The 24,119-nt window shown below is 42.7% G+C and overlaps 1 protein-coding gene across 6 annotated transcripts in view; it reads left to right on the top strand.

Annotated features, from left to right (window-relative positions):
- USP6NL (USP6 N-terminal like) overlaps positions 1 to 24,119 on the top strand; it is a 118,156-nt gene that overhangs the window by 31,624 nt on the left and 62,413 nt on the right. The window contains exon 3 of one of the 6 annotated variants that reach the window (XM_080580894.1): positions 10,473 to 19,509. The exons of the other annotated variants lie outside the window; for them this stretch is intronic. Within the exon in view, the coding sequence (XP_080437020.1) occupies positions 19,452 to 19,509 (58 nt within the window). The 5' untranslated portion in view covers positions 10,473 to 19,451. The remainder of the gene's footprint in view (positions 1 to 10,472; positions 19,510 to 24,119) is intronic. 6 annotated transcript variants of the gene reach the window in all.

The following is a 24,119-nucleotide window of genomic DNA, read 5'->3' as shown; positions in this document are numbered from 1 at the left end:
CAATGTCACCACTAAACCATGTCCCCAAGCACCACGTCCAACCTTTCCTTGAACACCCCCAGGGACGGTGACCCCACCACCTCCCTGGGCAACCCGTCCCAGTGCCTGACTGCTCTTTCTGAGAAGAAATGTCTCCTTATTTCCAACCTGAACCTCCCCTGGCACAACTTGAGGCCATTCCCTCTGGTCCTATCACTAGTTACCTGTGAGAAGAGGCTGACCCCCAGCTCCCCACAGCTTCCTTTCAGGTAGTTGCAGAGAGCAATAAGGTCTGCCCTGAGCCTCCTCTTCTCCAGACCAAACAACCCCAGTTCACTCAGCTGCTCCTCACAGGACTTGTGCTCCAGGCCCTTCACCAGCTTCATAGCCCTTCTCTGGACACACTCCAGGGCCTCGATGTCCTTCTGGTAGTGAGGGGCCCAAAGCTGAACACAGCACTTGAACGTGGGGCCGGGCTTCCTCCTGGTACTGCTGGCGGAGCCAGCACAAAGAGCTGCTGAAGTTTGCTGGGTGAGTGCAAGAGTCCGAGTTGTTCTGCCTCAGGGTGATGCATACACAAGTAGTAATACAATTGGATTGTTGAACAACTTAAAAATATTTTTCCTCATTTGTGTAGTGCCAGATGCAGTGATTAAGAAAGGTCGCGGTGCTGCTTAGCCATATGTAGCTGTTAATGGCTGACTTTGCTGTCTGCTGATTTGGGCTCTGATTGGTAGGTAGGTAGCACCGTTTAACAACGTACTTAGATGTTGTGTCTTGGGAATTGATCTACGACTTAGCAAAATCACTTCAGATAGCTTGAGTTTGATTTAGCTGTAGAGGAACTACAGAAAAATGAGGTGCTTTTGTTCCTTTATGAAGTAATGTTAGTTAACTGAAATGAGCTGGCTTACAAGAAGGAAAGTGCAGTAAAGGAAACAGCTCCTCAGTTTTGTGCTGTGATCTGTTATTCCAATTTGTAGTGTTTTTTTTTTTGGGGGGGTGGGAGGATGGGACGAGGGAGCAGGTCCCTAAATCTATGAATGGTCAACTGACAAACTACAAATACTGAAAAGTACAACCTCTCTTTCTGTAGCAGTATAGGAAATATAAGAGCTTAACTTAATACTCCTGTTGAGTAAAGAACAGTAAAGCAACGCAATGAGAAAAACACAACAGGTTCACGATGTTGTTTCTGCCAGATGGGACAGAAGTTCAGTTTGGTATAAATCAGCACAGCTGTGTTGGCATCAAGAAGCTGATCTGCCTTGCTGCAGTGCTTTTTTTTTTCCTTTTTAAAAAAGAAAAAAAAGTATCGTTTCTTTTGAGCGTGCCTGTAGCTGGCTGAGAGTTCACAATTGTAACCCTGTAGATAAAATAGGACGTTAAAAAAAGAAGGGAGTTTTAAAAAAAGAAAGCTCTGTTAGTAATTGTAGTTTAGTGCTTCTGACAAGATGTTTGACATTGTCATTAGAAAGCTTTAGAACCAGAACAAATAATTGTTCATGGCTTCAGCTGCTTGCTAAAGCTGCTGTTTGCACAGCCTGCATGGCTGTGTCCCCTTTTCTTCCTTTGCTCCCCCGAAGATGTGCGAAGGCTGTTTGAGGATGGTGAAGTCACGCAAGTTTTGATGCCCATGAAGTAAAATAGTCTTACCGTAGCTGTAAGGCCACAGGGGTGGGTGGGGATAAAACCAACCAACCAAAACCAACAAAAAACCCCACCAAAACACAACATCAACAAAACCTCTGCTATTTCCCTGACAGGCAGTGCTGTAATCTTTCTTGTTTGATTCCAGCCTTCTTTTGGCGTGCGCTGCGCTTCTCTGGTTGCACTGACCGCTTCATCTTGGAGCAACTTTCAGCAGTGATAAAAACTGAATATGGGTTGTCTGCCTGTAACTATAGTCAGTTTGATTTTTGGTTCACTTGCTGTAATTACTGATTGCTGTGATATTTTTTTCCCCAATCTGTTGTTCTGCAGCGTATCTGGGGTAGTCAAATGTAAAGCAACGGTGAGTTGCAAGCCCTGGACTGTCTTGATTTATATTGCAAATCTAAATGAGCTTATTTTCTTCAGCTAAAGTCAATCTCAAATGTGAGTATAGTTTTGGTTAAGGCTTTTACTGACACAAAATAGTAAAAAGTAGAAGCAAGCAACCTGTAAGCTTTAAGGCTGCACGATTATATATTGTTGTAAGTTGCTGTTTATCCTCTTCTGGGAATAGGCTGTCTTGTGGTTTTAAATCATGCAGGCAGTGGGATGCCTCTGTGGCCTTCAGAGCTTTTTACAGTTGATACCCATTGGTTTGGTCCTAGCTGCTGTGCCTGAGTTGCAGGGAAGGGAAACAAAGCCTCCTACTAAATCCCTTGGAAATATTCTGGTACTGAGGACCAGTTTTCATCTTTTCCAGTGAAGTATGCCGATGTGTGCTAAGTCCATCTGGGCTTGGGTGGCATAAAGCACGGGGCAGCTGCTGACCTGAAGCAGCAGTGCTTGAGGAAACTCTCCTGCCTGATTTTACCCTAGCAGAGGAAACGCGGCAGCTGGGAGTGAGACCAGCTGAAAACAAGGTGGCTTTCTTGGGTTTCTCGAAAGAAGAGGACAGCTGTGTGTGGGGAGGTAGTGGTGTATCCAAGTGTTTGCTTAACATTGTGGAAGGTTAATGGGTTACATAGTTTTGAGCCTGAGCTGGTGGGATGAATGTTTTTGGTTTTCTGTTTTAGTGATACTGCAAGCGAGACTGCAGCTCTGTTTGCCTGAGGCGTTTGTCCAGTAAGTTCGGAGCAGAGACAAGGGCTCAGCCTGGACCTGAACACGGGGGAAGGCTTTTTGTGTACCTTTCCTTCTGTAGCAGCTCTTCTGTATTTACTGTGATGTGAATTTCACAACTAAGTGCATACATCCTATTTGTGGAGACTTTTGAGAAAGGGCTGTGAAACCTGGGTCTGATATTTATTCTGTATGGAGGATCTAGAAAAACAAACCTCATTCCTGCTTGTATTTTCAGGGGAACAGATTTTTCTGACCTTGATTTTAGTAAGATTGTGGCAATCGTGCATATGTTATTTTAAAATGTGTACAGCTTTTTTCTTCTTCTGGGCTCTTAAAGTATAATGTCAACTTTATTTGACGCTGAAAAGCATATTTTTTTCATAAACTTGTGCTCTGAAGATGAGCACCCTTGAAGCAATGAGGAATGACCTATTTTTTTGCCTTAAATTGTTCAGTTTCCAATATTTTATCCTCATACTTATGAAACTCGGAATCTAATGGTAAATATAGATGTTAGCTTTCATGTTCATTGATTGTAAAACTTGCACAGAACTTATTTAATACATTTAGAGCTTAAGAAGGTGACAGTTCTGTTTGTCAAATTGCAATGGATAGGGATAAGCAACAGCGCGGAGACGGATGCTAACCAGTTTGCCTGTTTAATAACTTTAAATGTGGTGAATATTTCAAAGTGACAGGGTCTCAGCTGGACATTTTCTGTAACAGATAATGATGGCAGTCTGGTAGCTCAGATAATGTTTTGGTGTATATCCACAGTTCACAGATTTCCTGGACATTTTATCTGGCTTCTCTGAGGTATTTTTGTGTCCTCTTGAGCTTCTGGATCTTTAGGTATAGCTTATAAGCAAAACATCCAGACTTCTCAACTCAGATAACATATCCAGCTTTTTTAAAGCTGTATCTAACAACAAATAAAAATATTTGTTTCCAAGTGGAATAGCTTCCCTCGTTTTGTCCCTCTCATTGCATGTACAAGCAGCTTCTCCTAACAGGAATTATCTGCCAGCGTTAGTATTAAACTATCCATAAAAATGTTAATGTGAGCTGAATTTCCAGATCAAACAGAAAACTTAATTAATGTCAGTTAATTAAATTCTTGGTGGAAATGAGAAAATAAGTACACAGATGCCCAAGACTGCTGCTCTCTGCTAATAAAGCAGCTAATAAAACAGTTTCTAGCAGTACCTGGAGGAAGGAAGTCCTTGGTGGGACCAGTTCCTCGAGGAACAAATGCCACCCCCTCCTGCGTCAAGTCCCAGGTGATGCAAGTTTCTCTTTGCTGCTGTTATCTCCTGTAGCATTATTGTATGGCAACAAACTCAAACAAACAGAAGAGAGCCATGTAAGTACAATCACATACTTGATTGCACGCAGTCCTTTCCAGAAGAGCGACGCCCGTATCAGATGGCACAGTTGTTAGTCACGGTCACTTAACTCCTCACCGCAGGCCGCAGAGATGAGCGCAATATAAATCTTGCAGCCTGTCAGCTACGAGGGCTCCCTGCACGCACGTGGGCTTCATTTTAAAACGAGCACGGGCTCGCTAACTGCAGCCCTTGTGAACAGACTCTGTCCATATGGAGAAGCTCATTGATATTCAGCTTGTAGAGTCCTCCTATATTCCTGTTTGCCAAATATTACTGCAGTATCTCCGCTGGATTGCAGGTGTTTTCTGCTGCCACTTGGAAGTGGCTCAAGTGTATGCTTTTTGATGAATTTGCAGCTTAAGCAATAAATTTACAAGAGTTACTTCAGACTTGTATAGGATTAAATTTTGCCTTCACAGTATTTTGTCGGCTTTGGGGGTTGTGCAGCTTTTAAAGGAGGTATGATCATGATGCAGGAAGCTGAAACCAGTTGTCCCTGGGGAGATAAAGTTCTGTGCAGTAGTGGGTGTTTCTCCTTCCCTTCCCACTGTGTTTTTTAACCACAACCCTTTCTCATTCTTCATAGGGCATCGTTTTGCTTTCAGAAGTTACATTATTGAAATGTAGATGCTCCATCCCTACTGCACATCAGCAGAGGATCTCCACTCTGTGACAGTAGTCTAATGCATGTTTTAATGAAATATAAATGGGATGGTAGAAAAAGAAATCTCTATTTCTTTGTTTTGATTCTTCATTGTAAAATAGATTTCTATTTAAGAATATCAAAATCAAATGTTTTTTCCTCAGCATTCTTATCTTAGAGATATCTGTGATATCTGAGATACCTGTGATATCATTATCACCTTGCACTAACGCAGCCACCAGTTACAGCTGAACATGAGGTGCTTAAAATGGCATCTTTCTCTCCATAATTTCTTTGGAAGCAAGTGATAGCGGCCCGTAACCTATAGATTAATCAGGTTGCGCAAAATTTGTTGCATTTATTGACTGGCAAATATTTTTACTCCCTGGAGATTCAAGGGAGGAATGTGTTTTTTCCCCTTATTGTTCTTATATTTATTTTTAAAAATAAAAGTCTCATCCAATGTACCAGGCAAAATTAATGTGTAAGCACTAGGAGGGGGGGACCTGAGCATATGAATAGGCAAATTTCACTCTGTCTGCTATGTGTTAGATGTTCCCCAAAATATTTTGACTAAAAGGCATTCTTTTCCGTGCCATTTTTATGTGCCCTTTTGTCAGTGGTATTTTCCAGAGGTTAAGGCTAAGTTTCAGGCTTGTTTTTTTAAGAAATATATCATTTAAAATTTTAAGTTTAATAATTTTGATTCATGGATTCATGGATTTGGGTTGCAAAAAGCAGTATTCTGAAGGAAATATTTATAGTACAGTTCACAGGTCTCAAGTGGAATGTTGAGGAGTAGCCTCAATCCAAGACCTTATTTTTTTGATAGAAAGGAATTACTGTTTGTACTAACGAAAGGACTTTGGTAACATGAAGATGCTGTGATCTTTCATAGATAAATATTTTCTATTTCATTTGAAGCCATCGCTGTTTGGGTTGGCAAAACAATTCATCATTTAGAAAGAGCTTTTCAAATGCTGGGCATTTTTTGGGGATGCTTCCAGGGCTCCCCGGTGTGTGATGCGCTGTTGGTTTCAGGTGTTGTATTCCTCTGTGTGAGAGGGAAAATGGCAGTGCTGTTGCTCTGCATCCTAATTTTTCTCCTTCCAAAAAGAAAAACCCAAAAATCAGGAAAAAAAAAACCACACAGAAAACCACCAACTCTTCCCTTTTTGTCACGACAGCTGTACATTGAAAAGACTTCAACGTGTATTGAAAAACTTCCTCATCTCTGCTGCAGCTGCATCAAGTCCTGGAGCTGCCGTGTCTCATCTCAGTGAAAGGAAAATGTAACGTTCGCAGACAGTTGTGTGGAGCCTTTTCTACAAATCAAAGGAATGTGGATCATTAAAGCTGTTTCTGTCACTGCTGTGCTATGAATTAGTACCGTGGTTAGGTTTTAAAACAGGTGGAATGAATGTTAGTTTGGAGCCGGCCACATCTATGCACAAAACTTGCAGAAGCTCCCCAGATTGACGTTTGCATTGCTATTTAGCTTATGGGCATGGCAATGACCTTCTAAACCGCGCCGTGATAATTGCCTGTTTTACATTATGTATTAAGCTTCAGAGAAGAATATTCATGGTGATGGAAAGTATTAAAAATCATTGTCTGGGAACTAATAAGAATGTAAAGCCCTTCTATAAATAGTCCAGATAGGCTCTAAAGGGAAAAACGAGCAAATACGCTTAGGCAAATCAAAGGGAGAGGGGCTGTGCTGGGGTCGGGCTGCGTGTTTAACACAACAGTGGCCTGCAGACTGTGTCCTTGTTAGCAAGTGGCACGGCCCAGTGCTGATGGACCTAGAAAAGAAAAGGGACGGTGGCCTGACACCCCACTGTGTTTCGCTTCTTTTTCCTGGCCAGCGCAAACCCTGTCCTTGCTCCTTGGGCGCAGCGTGAGGTGGAGTTAGGAGTGCATCTTGCAGGTTAGTTTAGTTTGGAAGAAGCCCAGTTTGCACGCTCCCTTGTTGCTTCCCAGCCCAAACTGAAGAACAGTAAATAAAGACAGAGATGATCTGGAGGTTTGCTCCAAAAGCACCCTTCTGGCCTAAACTAAAATTCAGTTATAGAATTGTGGGAGACAGAGGGATTTGGCCAACCTCTTTTCAGTGGTCTGTGGGGACAGGACAAGGGGCAATGGCCACAAAATGGAGCCCAGGAAGTTCCGCCCCAACATGCGAAAGAACTTCTTCACGGTGAGGGTGACGGAGCCCTGGGACAGGCTGCCCAGGGAGGTTGTGGAGTCTCCTTCTCTGGAGACGTTCAAGGCCCGTCTGGACGCCTACCTGGGCAGCCTGCTCTGGGGAACCTGCTTTGGCAGGGGGGTTGGACCCGATGATCTCTCGAGGTCCCTTCCAACCCCTACAATTCTGTGATTCTGTGAATTGCATGGAACATAAGTTGCCTTCTACCCCAGATTTATGATCTTGACACTGGGTAGACTATTGTAGCAAGTGTTTTAGGAATACGCAGAAGTTCTAACAGGGCTGATGTCTCACAGGCAGAAAGGGGATCTAGAAATTGTGCATTCAAATATTAAAGACTGATGTGTATGACTCATGGTTGCATATTCTCTGACTCTCAAGTGCTAAATTCATGGGAAAATGTCCAGCTGGGTTTGTGTGGCAAGGTTTTGAGAGTGGCAGTCTGCAAGGGTGGCCTCTGTGAGAAGAGACCAGGGGCTGGCCTGTGTCAGATGTGGCCAACTTCAGCCAGCCCCAAAACATGTCCCATGCTTGATGTAGCTGAGTCCATCAGCAACACTGTTGGTGCCTCTGTGGTAAAGTATTTAGGAAAAGGGTAAAAAAAAAAAAAAAGCTGTGTGGCAGCTGAGAGAGGAGTGAGAATAATGTGTCCACAAGGTTGTGTCTCACAAAGGTGAGTGCAGCAGGAGGGCAGGAGGTGCTCCAGGCACGCAGCACAAGTTCCCCTGCGGCCTGTGGAGAGGCCCCTGGTGGAGCAGGCTGTCCCCCTGCACCCATGGGTCCCACACGGAGCAGATCTCCACGCTGCAGCCCGTGGAGGAGCCCCCGGTGGAGCAGGTGGATGTGGCCTGGAGGAGGCTGCGGCCCACGGAGAGCCCCCGCAGGAGCAGGCCCCGGGCCGGAGCTGCAGCCCGTGGGGAGGAGCCCAAGCAGGAGCAGGGGGGCTGGGGGGAGCTGCTGCCCGTGGGGGACCCGTGCTGGAGCAGTTTGCTCCTGGGGGATGGACCCCGTGGGACGGAGCCGTGTGGGAGCAGTTCTTGAAGAGCTGCTGCCTGTGGGAAGGACCCATGCTGGAGCAGGGGAAGGGTGTGAGGAGGAAGGAGCAGCAGAGAGGAACTGTTACGGCCTGACCACAACCTCCCTTCTCCATCCCCACGGCTCTGCTTGGGGTGCTGGGGAAGGAGGAGGTGGCAGAAGAGTGAAGGCCAAGGGAGTGCAGTTGAGCCTGGAAGACAGGCAGGCTGGTGCAAGCTGTTCTAGTTTTCTCTCTGTTTCTTACCATCTGACTCTATTCTTAATTGGCAATAAATCAAATCAGTCTTCCACAAGTTCATTCTGTTTCACCTGTGACTGCAGCTGGTGAGCGACCTCCCATTATCCCAACCCAGGAGCTTCCTCATCTCCTTTTCTCCCCTGTCCTGCTGAGTGGGAGTGAGAGAGCAACTTGGTGGCTGTCTGGCAACGACCGAGGTTAACCCACAGAGGACGTGGACAAACTCAAACACTGCAAATGTGTTCCTGCGAGGTCTCTCTGGCCCAAGTTCCATTAAACTGCCCGGGATGCTGGTGTGAACTCCTCTGCCAGTTCTGTTCTTGTGGATCACTCTGCATGCACGTGATCCTGTTCACCACCACAACGCAGCGCAGTAACTTCCAGCAGAGCCGAAGAAGAAGAGCGATGACACGTTCAACAAGTGCTGTAAATACAGGACAGGATGCCTGAATGATGCCCTCCTAAATTTTCCTTTGTGCTCCCTTAATGCTCTACTCCATATAATCTTTTCACATTTAAATAAATGAATAGGCTTTTCCAGCAAACTTCTTAACGTTTCAGCTACAGGATGGTAGTTGGGAATAGTATTTATTGGCATGCCAGCTGATACTTGAACGATTTTAGCTGGTAAGTGGTAGAATATTGAAGTCATTAGCGACATGAAGAAAATCCAACTGCAATGCAATTGCATCCTAGCCATGGGAAGGACACGATGTGGGAAGGTTTCAGAAGAGATGGCTGAATAGGGATTAATGGAGATACGCTTGCAATGTGTAGTGTTGTGTTTTTTGTGGGGGGCAGCACTCACAGATGGACACGGGAACCAATATTTATTTGACATATCTTAAACAATCCTCCTGCTGTAGGGTTGTTATTTAATAGCTATTTGATTTGGGTGTTGTATTTCTGACTAAACTGCCATTCTTGGCAGTTTCTGATCCCCTCTTAATTTCGTACGACTTTGCTGCAGTGTTTTGCATGAGCTTCCCCTCCTTTACCTCTTTTTGCCTGTCTTTTATCTGTCACACAGCTTTCATCACTTGAGTTTATAGATTTCTTATTAGAAGGAAAACATTTGTTTCCAATTAAAATTTTAAAAAAGGCAAATAGAATAATTTATTTTAATATGAATATGTTACAGAGTTGCTACTATGATTTTAAATAATTTCTATTCTCTTGTATTAATATGAGTGATCTTTTCCACAATTGAAACAACTGCAGAGGAGTGTTTCCAGAGCATTATGAGACATTCATAATTCTTCATTATGACACAAATCTGAGAACTGCTTCAGTTAAAGTTTGTGTTAAATCCTGGATGCCTGTGGGAAAGGCTTCCTCTGTTTGGGATTCTGTTTACATGGCTGGGACATCTAGGGTTGAACTTCAAATACTGATAGCTAAATGATGTGTATCAGTGAACTGTGTGGTGTTCAAGTAGTAATGGCATGCCAATTTCACTGAGAAATATTTACTTCTAAAGTGTAAGAATATTAAATTTGCCCTGAAGTGACTGCAGTCTCAGTTGTGAGGGCTTCAGCTCTGCTTTTCTGTGCTGTTGTGGGACTTGTGTCATTCAGAAAGCTGTTCCCACATCGACCCATTGGCACCAGCTTCTGGAACAACCTCACATGTCCTATGTCTTTTTTACTAAACCTGTGCAGTTACTTTGCCTTTATAGTCACAGAAAGGAAATTTCAATGAGTTTCCCTTTAGGCTTTTGATTTCTTTCTTCTATTTCAGCACTCTTTTCAGCAGGGGGCTATAAGACACTGCTGATCTAATGTACAGATATGAAGGAGGAAAACAAATGCAAGGTAATAGGAAAATTGGTACTCAAATGGGATGGAATTCCTTGTGTAACAAGGTAGCAGAAACTCGGAACAACTCTGTAATTTGTTCATTTATTTAATGTAATTTTGGGGTTGCTTACCTGTAGTTTTGTGCATTAAAATACCTGCAATGCACAGCATAGTTTTAAAATCCCTTTCTGTTAGCTTAATTCCCTTATCCCTTAGTGACGATGACCCCTGCATACCTCAGCTTGACAGCTCAGCGCGTTCTGTACCTCATCCTCTTGAACTGCCCTTCCCTAAATCATGCGTCACGCTTCCTCCCCCACCCCTTCCGCATCCTCCTGTCGTCGCGTTCACGTTTGTGCTTCTCATTAGGCACGACTTTGACATTGTCACTCTTCCGCTTTTCCAGCCTCAAGAGGTGTTACGTTGCCGGAGAGCAGCTGTACGGGTCATCATCGCCTGGCTGCTCTGGGTCGGCGCGCAGGTTGTGGTGTCTGAGCTGAGCCGCAGCGGTTAGCCTGTGCTTCCCCCTGCCCTGAAATTCCGCCTGCTCTGGCTGTGTCTTACAGCTTTCACTTGCATCTGCAGCTTCGGAATAGATTTGGACTGCTCAGAGCAGTAGTAGCGTTTTATTAAGCTCCCACCACAGACTTCTGACTTACTAAAACCTGATTAAGTAGGTGACAAATCCACACGCTCATCTGGCATGTCCTAAAAGATAGGTTTACCTACCTGAAAAAAACATTGCTCAGTTTGTGTTTGAGTCTGTGATCCGGTGAGCCACCACCTGGGCTCAGGAGCACCCGAAGAACACCAGCTGGTTGTGGTGCTGCTTTAATAGGAGAGAACTTCCCCAGGACGAGCATCTGATTCATTTCTCAGAAAAACCTGCCTACAGTGCGTGAGCTGGCTTGGATGTTACCCTGGGATCAACCAACCTTTTGTACCTTTTGGTACAAAGTGTTCTTGGATGCTTTTATTATTTCTGTATTTTTATAGTACGTATCAAAATAATGGGAACTGTTGGTCCTTGTGTCAATTTTTAGGTTTGTGCTCTTTCAAAACAGCTCCTGTTGGCAAATAGAGTGTGTGTGGTGTATCTGCAGTGGGCAGGGTTTTCTGCTACGCCGGGGAAGAAACGGAGACACAGAAGGAGAAACTGAACTAAATTTTGAAACTCTAAATAAAGTTGGTGCTTGTCAATAGCACACACCAAAAGTTGTCATGTTTCGTGTGGTTTCTATTAAAATAAATTTAAGTTAAAATTTTTTTCTCTCTCTTCCCAGCCTGAGGTTAGGCTGCGTTCTTTGTAAATTCTTCTGGGAACTTGCTATAATAGCAAAAAGTTTGCCATTAGATTTAACAATTTCTTCTCTTTTAGAATATTTTTTGAAACATTGGGTAATTTTCCCCCATTCTGACTTCTTTACGTGATGGCAAATGACAACTGTACTTCTGCTGAAGAGGGAACAGTTGATGAAAAGCTACTGGATTTGCATCAGGTTTGAGGCCACTGGAGTGACAACTCTTAATCCTTCCAAAATTCTGTAATGAAAACAACATTTGTTACATTCAGCCTCCTTGTTTCCTACCCTATATGTAGATCTTTTGGGAATACTTTTACAGTGTTAATGCCTTGGCTTTTTGTATCACAGTGCCCTGTTTTAAGGGGGTACATCACCTGTCTTTAGAGTAACAAATGTTGGATTTTAACGTGTACTGAAGAAGTGCCTTTAGTGGTAAAGAAAGAGGGAACCAAAATCTGGAAGGAATATATTTTTTAACCACGCACCCACAAGTTGGTTTAGATTTAACTTTGCTAGTGAAAATTGCAGACTTGAACTTTCGTGTGAAGTTGGTGAGTTTTAGGATGAGTGTTAAGGCTGAGGGAGGTGGCCCTGTGTGACTTCTGCGGCTAAGTCTGTGCATCAAAATGGGAACTTTAAAGGCAGTTTAGGCACACAGTGTGGTCCGACCAATTTGTTTTCTTATCTGCAGCTTCTGGCTGTAGTTAGACCTCAGCTATCTTCTTGGATATAGTTGCACTGACGTCCAGGTCACCACTCAGCCCTCTTGTGATCTCTCCAGGCTGCATAAACGAGAGGTTGAACCCTCCCTAAAGTGCTGGATAATCCTAACTGCTTGTACACGTACGCATGGTGTAGACAGTGGATGGATCTGTGCTTAGACCTCAGCCACTGAATACAGACACTGCTCCCCTTATCTGTAACAGAGACGATTGCTGGTGTCTGCCCTTCTTGGGGAGGATTTTGCCTGGTAAGAATTTACCGTGGATTTTGGTTCTGTGATGGATATGAAATGTGCTGAGGTTGAGAACAATCTGGTTGGAATGAAGTAGGTTACTGAGCAGGGCTGAAAGCTGCAGAAGGCTTTGTTTATATCTTGTCACAGAACTGATCCTTGCAAATTGCAGCAGGTATTGCCCAGGTGTTTGTTGGTGTCAGTGCTGGGATTGCACCAAGCAGGCTTTCTGCTCTGTACTGAGTTCAAAAATCCTTTTAACTTTCTTCTGAGTTACAAGAGGCTATGACAAATGGTCACATTTTTGTGCTTGTTTTTTTAACAGAGCATACTGGTAAGAAGTGGATCTTCATTAGTAGGTTTACTGCATCATTGACTTGAGCATTAACAGATAAATCGATTCTGTGCTTAATGTGTGCAAGGCCCAGACTAGAATTAATCTCATGTGGTTTTGAGTTATAACACAAACTTCTTAAGGTCTTTGCAGCGTGTTTGTAGCTCTTCATCTCGGATTAGTCCTGAAATAAAAATGCTGACTTTGAGAGAAGTAGCACTGAAAAGTTGTTGGTAAGTTTACAAGTGACATTAAGGTACATCACTGTTAGTTATCTTCCTAGAAACTAGTAGGAAGGTATGAGCATATACCTGTTAGTGTTCTGGTTACTGAAGTCATTGTTTCTGTGCTGCAGCAGAATACATTAATAATTGACTTCTGAAGTGAACACAGGATGTTTGTAAACTGTTTTCAGAGCATCTGAAGAACGAACCAAGTGGTACATCTCTCGGGGATCCGTGGTACTTGCTTGAAGGAGTAGGAGTGAGGATTATAATCTCTGGAGAATTCTGTTCAGATTAACCTGTGTTGTTCTTTAAAATCAAATACTCAAACAGGAGCCTTTTCACTTCTGTTTTGTGTTCCTCTACTACTGCAGCGTTGTGCTTGCCTCTCGGTGACATTGGACCTCACCATCGTCTGTGCTTAACTGACGTGTCCCCTCTCCCCATGCCGAGGGGGGAAAAAAACCCAACGCTGCTTTGCCAGGCTGTGCTAAGGTACAGGGATAGAGTCAAGATAAAAACTAATCAGTTGTTGCCTCTAGCAAAAAAAGCCTCAAAACTGAATTGAAACAAAAGTGATGGATGGGATGCATCCAGAAGGTTTATTTTACTGGCACTACATTTTGTGGATAAACAGCTACAAAGTTTGAGAGATTAATCTCTTTCCCTTAGTGCTGATTTAACTAAACTGAAGTGGTTTAATAAATATTTTAGCTGATGCAAACTAAATGGATCCAAACAAACTTGTACTAGTGTTGTCAAATATCGATGTAATCTGATTTAAATCTGGTAGGTGTGCAGCTCGGGCTTTATTGCAACTGCTCCGCTGTGTTTCCCCGGAGCTGGAGGCTGGGACAGGGAGTACAAGGCAGCCTTCGAGCCTTCGTTCTGGTCTCGAATGGGAAATTCCACGACTGTTTAGTTTGTTTTGTTTACCAGTCCTGAAGAAGTGAAACTAAAAACAACAGAAACTGGCTGCCCATCGCTGACTTCCTTTTCTCATGGTGGGGATGAAGAAACTTGCTGGTGTTTTTTTCCCCAATTACTGCTGCTGCTGAACAAACTAGTTTACCCTTCACCTGACTGCCTCTTATTCCTCTGGTCCTTCCTATACCACCTTATAAACATAAAAACCCACAACCAAACACATTACTTAAAGTAATTTCAAATGTTCAGAAGGCATTCTAGTCTTTTCCTTTCTCTACCAAGTTGCAATTTAAATTTAATAAAGCAAATGAGAGATATTTTAAGTAGCTGATCACTCCGATTTTTCCAAGTCTCCTTTGGGCTGTGTAGACATGACTGATGTAAGCAAGCAGGTATCAAGTGAGGGGTTGGACCCGATGATCTCTTGAGGTCTCTTCCAACCCTTACAATTCTGTGATTCTGTGAAATTTGACTTGATGTCCTTCTGTAGTCTTATTCAAACTTATCTTTGAGTCATTAAGAGTAGGTTTAATGTCGTAGAAGCTTCTTTGTGCCGTTTGGACTTCTTGTAGGATTTCCTCAGAGGATGCTGTTTGTAGCTGTAGAGTATTACCATGGTTGAAGTGTTTATCTGCTCAAAGATGAACCGTATGCAGGAGGCTGAAGTTCAAGAGTGGCCAGAGGCTGAAGGCTTGGTATCACCTCCTTTTGGAGAAAGGCTGATGACTGGGTACCCTCTGATCTCCACTCCAGTAGAAGGGAGAAAAAGACTTTATGTGTACACTTGGGTAAGTAGAAGCTGGGACGCAATTCTACCAGTAATATTGTAACTTCTCAGCTTTCTTGAATCTATTCAAAGATTCTCTATGTAGACAAACAAAACTTTACATTTTAGATGACAAGATGATACAAATATAGATCACTGCCTTCTACAAAAGCTAGGAAGCACGGCTTCCCTGCAAACAAAGAGCTGCTTCTGAAAATTTCTTCCACTCCACGCCTGAGCATGGCTTTGGTGATGCTTTAAGCTGGGAATAGACATCACATCATTAAGGATGAATTTTAAAATAGCATTTTTGTTTGCTCCATTAATTTTGACTAATGTTGAGATAAAAATGATTAATCAAGAGACAACATAATTAGTGCAGTATGGCATCTGACTACTTATATTTAAGTCTGCTAATGTGGTAAGCATAACTCTTTGTGGGAAATGTTCTGGCTTGTGTCAGAATCTAAAATATTACGACCATTTTTCTCTTTAAATTGATACTGCAAATCTTAGCGCTGTTAAAATGTTCACGGTCTACTACTGATTGAAATGTACAGTACAGGAAATTCAAAATTATGTTGGAATTTGTCAGAAAATTTCAGTTAATTTTTTAAAAATGTTATTTTGATTTATGTTACTGGGAAAAAATGACTTTTACATGTCACCCTGATGTATGGCATTGGGAAAATGAAGAGGAAACTGTGGGGAACTGTTCCATTTGATCTTGCTGAAAGATCATTTAGCTGTTGTATTTACTAACCTGTAGGGGTTGAAGGAACTGTGAACAGCATCGGTGTGCAGAAGGGGGATTTTAGTTTGCAAAACCTCTGGGGATTGGAGACTTATATCTACACTAATAACACACTTCTATCTTAAGGTGCGAGGGATCCCAAAATTGTCATTTTCAGATGAATTTGCTTACCAAGTCATAACTGGTACCCGAAAAAGTGCTTGTGTGGAAAGGATGACTTGACTTACATTGGGCAGTAGGTAAAATTCCTGAAATATTCCTGATTTCCTGTCCAACGATACTGCTCCTGTGGTCGTGTGTCTCATCTTACCATCTAATACAGCAGCTGATTTGCAGAATATTATATTTAGCCATTAATTATGAAGACTTGGACTGGTGCTGGGAAAGGTCACGAATTTGAAGGGGAGTGTGGGCGTAATGTGCACGGGTTGCGGATGAAACAGCTGACATGTTCTAGCACTGTCGGCTGGAGCCACAGGAGGAGTTCCAGGAAATTTAATCTTTGGAAGTCTGTAAAATGCCTTCTATGTAGTAGTGAACCTCCTGTTTTTCCACAAAGATGGGATCTTTCTAGTTGCTTTTTCAGTGGTTGCATCTCCTTAAAGAATAATGTATAAGTGATTGACCTCTTCTTAATGGTCGTAGTGCTGTCTTTTCATAGCAGCAAGGAAAGAGAAAAATAGTAATAAACTCCTGAAAAGGCCAGGCACCAGCTACACCCTTGGGAAGAGGAACAAAAGCTGACTCAAGCAGAGCCATTAGACGTTACCTAGTTGTTGCACAGGTCAGACCAGTCTTCACATACTGGCAAGCCCCAAATTATACCCAGCCCAAGCCTTTAAAATGATGTCTATTAAAAGCTGCCATAAAATATTTGGGATTGTATTGGCAAGAGTCCTGGGCAGGAGTGTGGCTGGTGTTGGTTTTGTTCCCACCCCTCTTCCAAGAGGGGAGGATCATTCAAAACTGGCCGTACTCTTCTCCGCGGAGCTTGTCAGAAATTAGCGATTATGCTTTCTTCTGGCTTTGCACCTGATTGTTAACCTCCCATAAATTAATCATCCTGTGGCTTGTGACTGCATGCACAGCACTTGGTGAAGTGGAATTGCAGCAGAACCCTGCCAGCTCCTGCTACTCCACTTTGTAACCCTCGCGATAACGTCCGTACGATGGACTATCGAGGTGCTAACACGAGCCTTCCAACTTCAAACATCCAGCTGGGTTAGTTGTGGGCATGGCTGGTGACGATGACTTAATTTTAAGGTGTGTTTATTTATGTGAAACACGTAAAAATAATTGTGAATAAGCTGGCTGAGATGTGGCTGAGATTATATTCTTATTTAATTTTCTTGCCAGTTTATTTTAAATGTTGTTCTGTCAGTGCTCTTATTAACTAGTAAGTATTAGTAAGGCTGTATTATTATTAAAAAAATATGGTCCTAGACATATTGCAATAGTTGATTAAAGTTAGTAGAATTCCTGTAAGTCCTTTAGTCATTTGCTGCTTGAAGACTGCAGATAGTAGAGTGGGTGTTTCAGTTCCTTGCATTATGTACCAAACTCCAAAATTCTAATTTCATTTTTTGACACGGGCATCCTCTGTGGAATATTACTTAGCAGGCCTGCCTTGGTTTCCTTGCTCTTGCTTTGAGTCCTTTGGGGATTGCTTTCAAATTGCTTTGAGGTAGCTTTCAGTGGCAGTTAACTCTGCTAATTTCCAAAGTGCCCATTTTCCGTCGGTGACTGTGCTGCATCTTGTAGGGGATCCTACAGACCTGCAAGTATTCTGCTGTAAGGAAACGTGACTTTTTATTAAGGTGAGAGTTCAATAATGTTTCTTCAGGCAAGTTCGATCTTTACATTCATATCTTCTACCTGTAACTCCTCATGCAGTGTAACTACAGCAACTGGTTGGACTCTGAAGAAATGCTGACCTTTAAGGGGGGAAGGGGAGAATGCTCTTTGTCATTGGATTTTCTACGTGTACAAAGCATTGCTGTGTATATTGATTTGCAAACAGTTTTACTTCATCTTTAGATTTTTTCCCCCTCTGAATAGAAGAAAAACTTTTTAGACAAAATGTTCCCTTTTTTTTTCTCTGGAAGTCTTTCAAACATCCACAAAAATATACATACTCAACTTGAAAACCAATTAAAAATTTAAGAAAAATATCAGAATATACAGCTCTGAACCTATAGCTTCCCAAGGGTCCTGTGTGGTAGAAGAGTCCCAGTGCTGTTAAAAAAAAACACAACAAAACAAACAAAAAACCATAAAATTGTTTTAAGGTATTTGTTGAGTTAGCCTGGATTGAGCACTTCTGTTCATTGCGTGTAAGTTCGTTTCACCTTCCTCACAAATGTACGCCCAGATAAGGAACCATTAGTTGGTTTTACAACACCAGTTTGTTACTTGTATTGCGAGAAAAATGGAAGACAATTCTTACATAGCAAGAAGATTACCGCTGTGTAGGGATGTCAACAGCAAGAAAATGTCACATTAGAGGGAAACGTGCTTAGAGGTAGGGCAGTGGCTCGGCCTACGCTCACACTGTATCGGCAGCCTAAATTATTGATGCTCGGGTTTGGGTAGGGTCTGTAAGGGGTAAATGGTGATGAAGGACAAAGGAGCTGTTGCTCATTTCCAGGCTTAGTGCTCTGCGAGGCAATGTGAGGAAGAAGATTGAAACAATTGAAGGAACTTTTTTTTTTTTTCCAGTCCCTTGGGAAAAAAAAAGGAATGGTTTTATGCAGTTGATCAGATCTTCTGTTCCTGGCATTTTAACGCTTTTCAGGGTGCAAAGAAGTCAGAGTGCCAGGGTGGCTGAGGTGGGAAGGGACCTCCGGGTCCGTCTGGTCCCACCCCTGCTCCAGCAGGGCCACCCTGAGCAGGGTGCCCAGCACCACGTCCAGGTGGGTCCATGATGTCGAAGGAGGAGACCCCACAGCCTCCCTGGGCAGCCTGTGCCACTGCTCCGTCACCCCCACAGCACAGAAGTGCTGCCTGGTGGTCAGATGGATCCTCTTGTGTTCCAGTTTGTGCCCACTGCCTCTTGTCCTCGCACTGGGCACCACTGAAGAGAGCCTGGCTCCATCTTCTTTGCACCCTCCCTTCAGGTATCTCAGGGGATAAGATCCCCCTGAGCCTTCTCTAGGCGAAACAACCCCAGAGATTGTCTTTCTGCTGGCTTCACGAAGAGCTGGAAGCCCACACAAGCCTTTCAAGCCAGGTTTGGCAGTGTATGCTCTTGACTTGCTTAGGTTAAGGAATGAAATTGGACGTTCTAGGCAGGTTCCTGGCTGCAACCACTGCATAGCAGCTGATGTTTTGCTTGAGAGAGAGAGCCTCTGTGTAAGACTAAAAACTACGTAGGAGAGCGGCTTCATGTGTGTGAATATTTGACACGGAGATTTGTTTGTCAGATGTTGAGGATGTTGACTGTACACCAGCTGTCAGAAAGCAGAGCGATTCTGACAATGTTAAATCTTGAATTTCATCGAGGAAAACATTCTTAGCTGCTCCTAACGTCCTCGATATTTCAGATCCCCAAGTTATCTTTAACAATAAACTAGTTCTAAAGAAACAAAAAGTCAGATTCCATCCGCTCAGCAGGGAATGCCAAACAGTTACAGAAATCTAAACTATGTTTTTACAAGGTTTCATTTCGTGGTTTCTTAAGAAATAAGCCAAGAACGGGATACTTTAAGTCCCATTTCTAGCAAGTTATTTAAATAAGATGCTTTTCACGTGGCTCTTGGTAAATACCAGGGAGAATTCTTCCCCAGGAGCATAACAGTGATGTGTTACAGGAGCAGCGGCCTGTGAGGCTGTTTGTTCAAATCCCCTTGTTTATTATTAGCTGGAATGCCAGGCTGTAGGCTGCAGTGGATAACACTAGTATGTCGCCTGCATGACACTTCTTGCTAACAAACGGCAGCTTTGTTTGAGTAGCTGCGGTTTGTGTAGCTGCAGAGGGGCCATGCCTTGAAAAAAAGAGAGAGGGAATGCCGAGTAGCTCGGTTACATGCGATGGTCGCTCCAAGAGGAGGAGGAGAACTTTCCCCAGTTACTTTCTGATGCAGTGATTCCAAATATGATCTAGAAACAAACAGATTTGCTTCATGAAGACTAAAACTGACTTTTACAAGGACTGGGCAGAAAATCACGATCTACAAACTGGTAAAATGTCCTTTTATTTTATATACTGGTCTTTAATTGTTTTACTTTTTGAAGATACCATGTACTATTTTACTTCTCTTTAACATCTGATTAGTGATAACTTTGCATTTTTAATACCTGCGATGCTTAAGGTATGTGATTATGTTTAATGGTGGAAGAAGTGTAGCTCAGTTAACTAACGGTGGTATTTTTTCCTGGGAAGTAGTTGCAGTGTAAAAGGGATTGCTTTTCTAACTTCAACCATTTAACTCTGTTTTCACTGCCTAAAATAACATTCAAAAAAATAAAGTATAATAAAAGTTTAATCTTTTTTGTGTGTGTGGTGCAGGTCTAATATCTGTGCGTGGGTATTTACCAAGTTTTTCTTTCCCTTTAAACATCTACCCACAACAAAATACTATTAAGCGTATGTCATGGCTTTTGTTTCATTGTTTGTGCGAATGGACTCGAAGGAAAATAAACAGCATTGGTATTAAAGGGGCTTTCTGACATGACGAGAGACTTAAAAAATGTTTTGTTTATTGCTCTGATATGCGCCTTGAATGCGCCGATGCACAGCAGCTGTTGGTAGTGCCTGCGGACAGCAATTTGTGCCAGGGCAGCGCTTCGTGCAGGGGAACGCGTGATGTGCAAACAAGCAAGAATTTGAGGGAAGCAATGGAAAACAAATGAATGTGCCCCAAGTCTTTGGGGGTTCAGATCACTGTGCAGTCGAGGAGGCAGTGATGGTGGGTCAAGGAGCAAAGCAGGGAGAAAGCTCCTTTTCAGGATTACAGAGGATGGTAACGGTATGCTAACCTCTGCGCAGGAGGAGGCATTGCTGAGGTTTGTGGCACAGCTGTAAGCAGCAACTTACTGTGTTGGTGCTAAGACATAAGCGCTGTGACGTACCTTGTACCTACACGTTCCTGTGAGACGTGTGAAGAACGCTCTGAGCGGTGGCGCTTTGTACCACCCTGACGGAGAAGCAGGTGCTCGGTGGTTTTTACCTTTCCCAGGTGAGGTGCTGCATCAAAATGGGCGTTTTTGGGTCGTTTCAGGGTAAAGTCGAACCAGTGAGTTTGAGTCAGCCCGAAGGTCATTCACACCGAGTCGTTGGACTGTTTTTGCATGGGCTGGAAGCTCAGTGGCTTGCGGATGGACACTTCACTTTCAAACACGCCGGGCCTTACTGGTTTCCAGTTTTGTAGCTGAGCAGGACTGGAAGCCGTGCAGGATTAGGCAAACAGACCAAAATACAGGTTCTTAGTCAAACTTCAACAACAGAAGCTTTCTTCTCCGGGGCAAGAACAGAACGTTACCGTCTCCTGGTGATTCCTCACTCGGCTGCAACAGCCTGAAGGAGCTGAGCTGGGTGAGAGCTGGGTGCAAGTGTGGGCTGTTGGGGTTCAGCCCCTGACCAGGAGGAGCCGGGCTGCTGTTGGGCTGTCACAGGCTGTTCCTTGGCTGCTGGAAACACGAGGGAAAGCGCTGCTCGTTCTCACTCCTGTAGTCTGGAAACCCGAGTTACTGCTGGGGCTGCAAGAAGGGTCCTCAATGTCCAGGTTTGTAACTTAAATGAATACAAAAATACATTATTACAGATTTTTAACCCCCCTCATCCCCCCCCAAACCAAGCAAACAAACTCACAAACAACAAAACAAAAGCACCACCAGCAAAAACAAGCAAACAAAAAAACCACAGAAACCTACATTTTGGGTGGGTAATAGGGGACCTCGGATCTAAGGTTCTCTTGCCTGCAGATGTATACATGTAGCAGCTAACATTTCTCCCTGTGAAATGGGAGGGGGAAGATGGGATGAAGGAGAGAGTAAGGCAGGATTTTTTCTTTTTGAGTTGGTTAGTTACTGTCAGAAGTGCAGTTTTGTATTAGTACCTGGTTTCTTGTACCATTTTCTGTCCTTGAAAAATGTTGATTAATAGTCAGAATTTAATTTTTACATCCATTTGTAGGGTACATTATTGTTTTCCTTTACATAGTGTTTATTTTTACTTGGATCTGTTGTTTTGCTATTTAGTTACTATGGCGCTTGGTCCATTACAATTAGTCTTGCATTCATCAGGGAGCAGAATATTATGGTTTTTTTCCCTTGCATTTTGTCTCTTATTATTACTTTCTCTTCCCTTAAATTTTACTGTACTTGTCTTTCTTCCTTAGGGTTGGAAGAATATGGAATATAGGAGAAGTCTTTTGCTAGGGATACTTAAAATTGCAGTTGCTTAATAGGAATGGGGAGTTTCTAGTAATTTTTAAGTTTGTGTAAGAAGCCTGTTTGTTATCAACTTAGGAATTTATTTTAATTTAATGCAATATTTTTCAATTCTGATACCAATAGACCAAACTGGACAAGAGTTCTGAAGTTTTGAAGAAGCTCCAACTTTCAAAATGTGGGGTTTTACTTTAAATGGGGTTGTGATGCGTGCCACCTAGTAGTGGCTACCAGGATCACGTCCGTAATTCACCTGTACATTTGTTGCTTCTAAGTAATGCTGGCATCTCCAGATCACTGATCTCCTTTCACAGAAGATAAACCCTGAAGACTAACTAAGATTGTGTCCTTGTGGTAGGACTAGCTTAATTTTTTTTTTGCCTTTGCCACTTAATGCTTCTTACATAGCATCCCCTTGCTCTGTTCCTGAAGGCACTGTCCTTTGGATATCTGGTGAGGTAGGGAGACACTTGTTGGAGTGATGCAGGCACAAAGCTTGTAGGCAATGCTTTCTTCTTGGCTTATAGGGCTGATGGCAGTCTACAGACGTCTAATTTATCAGTCCTGACGCTATCAGTTTAAAGTTCATGAGTTGCAAAATGAGCCCAAATCTCATTGCAGCCTTAAGTAATCTTTTGAAAGTTTAAATCCAGCTCTTTGCCAGTCATCTCAGCAGTGCTGAAAAGTAAAATAATTTGATTTCCAAGGTAAAAGAAAAGCAGTAATCTGGCTGTTATGTCAGCCCTTTTTAACGTCATCACGGACTGGGATTTTCTGTTCAAATTTTTCTGTAATGATGCTTCAAATCCTTTGCAGGTTGCCTTTCAAAATTTACAAATTTGTAATATTTCTAAATATAGGAAACAGTTGACAGAAATTGTTGAAGAGAAAATACTCTATAATGGGAAACGCTGTGTGTACCAGGCCAGCTGTTCAGAGTTTTTGGTCCTGGCCTTCCTTTTTATGATTTACCTCCTTCAAAAGCAAGGTGCGTGACATTGCTGCTGGCCAGGTGCTCTTCTTGTACCCTGTAGTGCCAACCAGTCGTGTTAGGGGCTTGCATGTGCTGTCTGTTGTGCCATCGTGGGCTGTTTTAACCACCATCGATTCTACTTTTTATTTTGTAGGTTGCTGATGATATATTTCCCCAGGTTTTAGTCAAAATCGGTTCTCCGTACTACTCAGTTGACGACATGTTGATGTCAGCCTCATATGAGATTGTATTGTTTGCTGTATAACGTGGTGTTGATCAGCGATAATGCTAATTTTAGTTAGGAAAATTAATCATACTCGTTTCACATCTTTCAGTGAGATAAGACTGTAAGACTGATAACCAACTGATATTCTAAAGTCTTATTTTTAATTTTGTGTAACGTAGTGATGTATTTTTCTGCCTAGGAAGGTGGTTTTATGATTCGTTCCCCTATTTAGCTTTTACTTTTTCAGGAATCATTGTGTAAGTTCCAACTTGAAGATATTTAAATAATTCTTCTTATAAGAAACATATTTTATGCTCATCTCCTGCAATATAACCTCGTGTCCCCGTCTCAAGCTGTTTTTGAGTTTTCAGCATGGCTGGATTAATGTAACATTAAACTATCTTGGTGCAGCTAGAAGGTTAAGATGATTTTGGCAGAAAGCGAAGAGGATTACTGGAAAGGCAACGAATATGATAATTTCCCCACCAAATGTAATTGAATAGTCACGAGGCATCGAACATGTCAGACTTAATGTGTTACTAATGCAGGACAGGAAGGTAAGCCAGGGGTGCGTTTTCAACATAAATCAGGACCCAGTTTCTGTTGCAGATACAGGTCTGCATTATTTTAATCGTATCTTTAAACTTTGTTTCAACTTGTGCCATTTAATCCATCTGTGTTGTTGAAGAGCTGTGCGTGCCCTTTTGAGGGTATTTTTAAATACAAGCAGTAATCTATTTCTGAATTCAATTAATAAAAAATATAGTACCTCCTACTTATTCAGCTACGCTTTATCAAATCAGATCCCATCTCTCTTTTACTGGGAAGGTGGTGTTGGGGTTTTTTTCCCCATTTCTCACACCTCAGTAGCAGTCACACCTCAAACAAGCGGGCTTCCCCCAGATATGCCCATTGGAGAAGGAAAGCTTAGGGTTGCTCCCTATTTGAATTTTCTCGTGGAGTAATGGCTTTCCTAGCAAGCATAAATTTACTTTTAAAAACTTATAACTGGTTTTCTATAAAGAAGATCTGTTTGTGTCTTGCGAAAGAAGATGCAGTTTAGTTTTGATTATGGTTCTTGTAGTTTCTCAGTTGCAAAGGACTGCTTGGCTTCGTCAGCGTCGGCTTGGGAGCTTTCAGAGGACGTTGTCAGTTCAGTAGGTGTAGTACATCAGCTAATAAAGGATTAAAAAATGGAGT

Source organism: Anser brachyrhynchus, assembly GCF_964034855.1.
Source record: "Anser brachyrhynchus genome assembly, chromosome: 1".
NCBI classification, from domain to species: Eukaryota; Metazoa; Chordata; class Aves; order Anseriformes; family Anatidae; genus Anser; species Anser brachyrhynchus.
The sequence above is the reverse complement of the archived record's forward strand: the minus strand, read 5'-3'. Positions and strand labels throughout refer to the sequence as shown.